Source organism: Octopus bimaculoides, chromosome 26, assembly GCF_001194135.2.
Source record: "Octopus bimaculoides isolate UCB-OBI-ISO-001 chromosome 26, ASM119413v2, whole genome shotgun sequence".
NCBI lineage: Eukaryota > Metazoa > Mollusca > Cephalopoda > Octopoda > Octopodidae > Octopus > Octopus bimaculoides.
Window position 1 is genome coordinate 12,146,100 of NC_069006.1, and position 5,437 is coordinate 12,151,536.

General features: G+C 35.8%; 1 protein-coding gene across 1 annotated transcript in view; it reads right to left on the reverse strand.

Annotated features, from left to right (window-relative positions):
• LOC106877475 (neprilysin-4) overlaps positions 1–5,437 on the reverse strand; it is a 105,876-nt gene that overhangs the window by 47,985 nt on the left and 52,454 nt on the right. Inside the window, exon 6 of the mRNA XM_052976910.1 lies at positions 4,748–4,950. Coding sequence (XP_052832870.1) covers positions 4,748–4,950 — 203 coding nt within the window. The remainder of the gene's footprint in view (positions 1–4,747; positions 4,951–5,437) is intronic.

Here is a 5,437-nt window from a genome sequence, read left to right on the forward strand (position 1 = left end):
GACACCTTTTGTCTCTCTTACTAGTCTCAGAAGCCTTGTAAAAAGGTCATGAGATCTGTTGTCCTCTTTGACTAAAAGATAAAACATTAAAAAAAACTGAACAATTCATCTGTTAATTGAATGTCACTAATCAATGACCATTATTCATTAAATTGCTTTTATTCAATTTAAATGCTTTAACACGTTTCTAGTGACAATTTTCAGGGAATGATAAAAAATTTTCTTTTTTTTTTTCTCTTTTCTCTTTTAAAGAATTCACAGAAATGCTGGCTTCAAAGAATTTTCCATGTAAAATTTCGAAACCAAAGTGAAGAATGGCCATCATCAGCTAAGTGTAGTATTTTTGTTTGGTTGAGTAAAGTTTTTCAATAAAATTGTATTTAAAGTGAAATTGCGTCTACAAATTAACGGATCAATATATTTCATTAGTTTAAAGTGAAATTTTAATGGAAATACATCCAACAGCAATAAATCAACTATGGAGCCTCTTCATAGTTGATTGTTCTGCTAGAAAAAGCAGCCAAATTGCTCTCTAATCACATTGTTTTGAAAAGGAACAGTTTAATGTATAAGCCAATGTGACGGAGCCTCTTTGCGATCATTCAATTGGCTAGAAATAATGGTTAAATCACTCAAAACTCACCTGTGCTAAAGTGAAAAAGGAGGCCTAAGGAAGTGATAAGGGTAACCCATAGTCAAGGACCATGAGACCACTGCATCAGAGTTTAACTGGTGCTAAACAGCAACAAAGAAGGGGATATCATATCCTGTAGTCAGAGATGTTCTCTCTCAGTAAAGAATGAGATGATTGTGGTTAGAAAAACCTTTGCTCACAAGTCTGCTTGATCTGGACTGAGCTGGAACTAAATAATACTAACTTCAATAAAATATGATGGAACAACAGCTTAACAACTGTGTGGATGAGACACTTGATGAGTCTCACTATAAAAGAAACTTTACCTGGCCCCACCTTATCAATTGCACTTAGACAGATGTAGAGGAAAAATGGTGAGTTCATTTCTTAGACAACGATACAAGCTAATCCCAAGCATGAAGTCTTCAACAACACATGACCTGGCTAAAGCAATTTATATAATGTTGGTACCATGATAAAATGCACTCAATACATTGAGTGGTGATACAAAGGGCATCTAGCTATAGAAACCATGCTCAAAATGGGAAGTCCCTCTAGGAGAGCAGTATCTCTGAATAAGAGCTGACTCACTCTGTAACAATCCAATCCATGCTATTATGGAATTGGAGATATGAAATGATTATGAAAGCAGTTTAATTAGGTTATCTGATATCAATTTATATAATTTAATTTTACCAATTCATTCCAGAGTTGTTTTGACATTAAAAATGTTTATTAGAAAATCTATTCCCTCCAATATCCAGCCTATATTTTGTTCATAGAAATTGATTTAAAATATCATTTGTCTTTAAAAGGCTGGTGGTTTGGCTGAATCATTAGAACATTGGCCAAAATGCCTTGCAGTATTCTGGAGGTGTTGATAAAGTACCTGTGTAGTACTGGGATCAATGGTATTGACTTAACTCCACCCCTCAAAATTGCTAGCCTTGTACATAAATTAGCTACAACTGTTACTAGCAGAAAAAAGGCCTGCTGAGTATTTTTCTGCTTATCATTATGATGGGGATATACATTACATATATAAAATATGAAGGTTCAGTCATTTCAGAAGTTGCTCTTCTCCTCTAAGAGTGGTCTCTTAGTCTGCATGACTGACAGGTATAGCTTATCATCATCATCATCATCATCATCGTTTAACGTCCGCTTTCCATGCTAGCATGGGTTGGACGATTTGACTGAGGACTGGTGCAACCGGATGGCTACACCAGGCTCCAATCTAATTTGGCAGAGTTTCTACAGCTGGATGCCCTTCCTAACGCCAACCACTCAGAGAGTGTAGTGGGTGCTTTTACGTGTCACCCGCACGAAAACGGCCATGCTCGAAATGGTGTCTTTTATGTGCCACCCGCACAAGAGCCAGTCCAGGGGCACTGGCAACGATCTCGCTCGAAAACCCTACCCTACAAAGCTTATATATTTAAATTATCTGTTTGTATATACTTGCTAATTTATTCTTTCCTGATTTAAGACAACTGATATCAAGCTGTACATCTACACAAAGACCTTAAACTCTTGTGTGGTCCCAGATTGAAGATAGTTTAAAAATTGTGATAGAACACTTGATGACAGGTTCATTGTTTTTATAGCATGAGCAATATTGTTCAATATAGCCTTTTTTTAAGGGTGTGATTTGATAGGTTTAGCTACTATTTTCTGCAGATTGAGATACTACTGAATCATTGTGTGTATTTAACAAACTCTGATGTATCTGATGAAAAAAGTATTTGACTTTAAGTAAATTATTCGCCATTACTCCACTGCATTTGTTTTATTATTTATGTAGATATATATATTTCAGAAAAATCTGAAATGTAAAAGAAAGATGTAAAACCATAAAAGCACAAGCTTATTTTCAATTGTTTTTTTAATGTTATTTTTTGTATTCATTACTTAATGTATTTCATTTGATGTACATTAGCAAAATATTCTCATTTTTATGACAGTGAATATATATTTTCAAAAGTTGTATAGTCATTCACACAGTCAAAATATGTCACTGGTTCAGTGCCAAATTTTGTTATGTTAAAGTTTTGATCAATGTCTATGGCTTGACTGACATAGTTCAGTGACTAAGTCACATATATGCACATCAACACACAAGTCATACCTGTTGTTCGTCAATCGACTAACTTGTTAGCATGTTAGATAAAATGCCTTACAGTATGTTTCAATTCTAAGTTCTCAGTTCAAACCACACCAAGACTAACTTGGCCTTTCATCCTACCAGGGTCAATAAAAAAATAAATGTACTAATCAAGTATTAGGGCTGATTTTTAAAAGCTTCTTCCTCACAAATTTCTGGTTTTGTGCATTTATTATAAATCATTATTATCCATTGCAAGCAGTCCACTTATTATTCAGTGTACCTCTGATTACGTCATCTAATATCCTACTTTTCTAAAATATTGGAACTAGAGAGAATGGATTCAGCATTATCTTACTTTGTGTAATTGTTTTGGAGTGATTGGACAATGTCACTTGTCCTACTAAAAATAGCAGCTAAATCCCCTTCAGCTCATTCTCTATCTTTATTTAGGCAATACAATCTTATATTTATATAAAAAAAAGACGATGATTCTTGTCGGAACATATTTTCAGCATAGGTCTGCTCAGTCAGGATTGACTTAGGGCTAAACATTTAATTGATGCAAGTATTTATGATTCCAACAAGATTCAATTTATTCCACATTGATTTTTACATACTTTTTCCTCCTTGGTCATTGCTAAAATAATGTGCCAATAAAAATTTTAGTGGTGTTATATTTTGTTGTATGCTTCCTTTACAGAAATTAAATATAATTCTTTGTAAGAAACTGTAGAAGAGTTATGAGGATTTTGTCATTCTTCATTTAAGAGCACCAAGACTGCATCAGTGACCAGGCTGCAGAAATGGAATGAAACTTGTGGACACTTCAAATTATACAGTGCTATTAAGGCATAAAAGTAAACTGAATCCCTGGCAAGCCAAGGGAGACCAAAATCCAAGGCCTCTGCCAGGGATGTAGCCAGCCCACTTATGCGTAACATTCCTTCTTTGGATACTAAACTCTGCTTGCGAAGACCTGTTGAGGCAAGTGAAATCGAAATTGAAATCCTGGCACCCATGCCAACGTCTTCATTGAACACTAAACTCGGCATGCGAAGACCTGTTGGGGCAAGCGAATGGGAAATCGTGATGGCACCAATACCAGTAACTTACTAAGAGCACTGTCCGAGCGTGATTGTTGCAAGAGCACCAGCTGCTTGGCTTCATGCTGGTGGCATGTAAAAATCACCATTTGAGCATGACCGTTACCAACATCGCCTTACTGGCACGTGAAAAGACATTCAAGCGAGTTTGTTGCCAGTTCCGCTGGAGTGGCTCCTGTGCAGGTGGCACATAAAATACACCATTTCCAGCATAGCCATTGCTAGTAGCCCCTGACTGGCCTCCGTGCCGGTGGCACATAAAAGCACCCACTACACTCTGAGTGGTTGGCATTAGGAAGGGCATCCAGCTGTAGAAACTCTGCCAAATCAGATTGGAGCCTGGTGTAGCCATCTGGTTTCACCAGTCCTCAGTCAAATCGTCCAACCCATACTAGCATGGAAAGCAGACGTTAAATGATGATGATGATGATGATGTACCCCTTGGTAAAAGACCCAAATTGAAATGTCTAAAAACCCTAGTCTTGCCAGAAGTATTGTATGTGTGTAAAGCATACTCCTAAGGGTTATGAATACCAAGTGACTGAGGGCATTTAAGATGATACACTTCTGACATGTGTTGCAGATTAGTCGAGTGGTCTGTAAAACAACTGGTGTAGTACTGGAAGAGATGAATCGAGCAAAAGTTGTTGGTGATGGTCAGACAATAAAAACTGAAATTTTGTGCTCACAGGTGATCAAGATAGATTGAATGATGATATCAAGGACTGGATGGGGATGGCCCTGGCAGAGTGTATGATCACAGCATAAGAGTATGGCAATGTGTGTTAGTTGAACTTCTTTGACCCTCATCCATAACGATAGGCATACTCATTGTCTTTCACACACATATACATTAGATTATAAGGATTTAATATATCAGCAGAAGAAGGTAGAATATCTTACTTGGATAATATTGGTACTGGAGTTTTTCTCATCCGTAGAAACCCACATATATACAAAAATGTTGTTGTTGTACAAGCGTAGTTTTGACATCAGACTGTAGAGGTTAAAATTACTTTCATTCCAATTGATATCAACGACAGGCCAACCACCAAGTTCATCCAGGAATATCCTTAAAGGAGACAAATCTCTGTCTTCCAATAAACCTGAAATTATATTAAAACATTGCTATAATCAACAGAAAATTAGTTGGATATATTGTAAATAAAGTTACATGCAAATGGTTTGTAAGCATGCAGTCTCTCTGTATAGGTAGACTCTGTGGTTAACCCACATTAGTTTTCTCTTCAGAATGTACTGAAGAACAGCTTAAGTAGATTCATGTGTCTTCATATGCTCTTTAAGAGTATTTACTTAATTTGGTCTAGAGAAAAAGAAGATAGTAGTTGACAGTTACTTATCAAATATCTGAATATCAAGTAGTAGTTTTGTTCATTTACATATTACATTCATTGGTGATGTGTATTACATATATTTAAAACCTGCAATTATACTGTCTCAGTACTTAATATTTATGTTTTAGATAGTAAAGCCATATCTATCTTTATATATACACTCTACTGCTCTATAATTTAGAATGTGTCTGTTTTGGATTTATGATTTACCAACGATATATATATATATATATATATA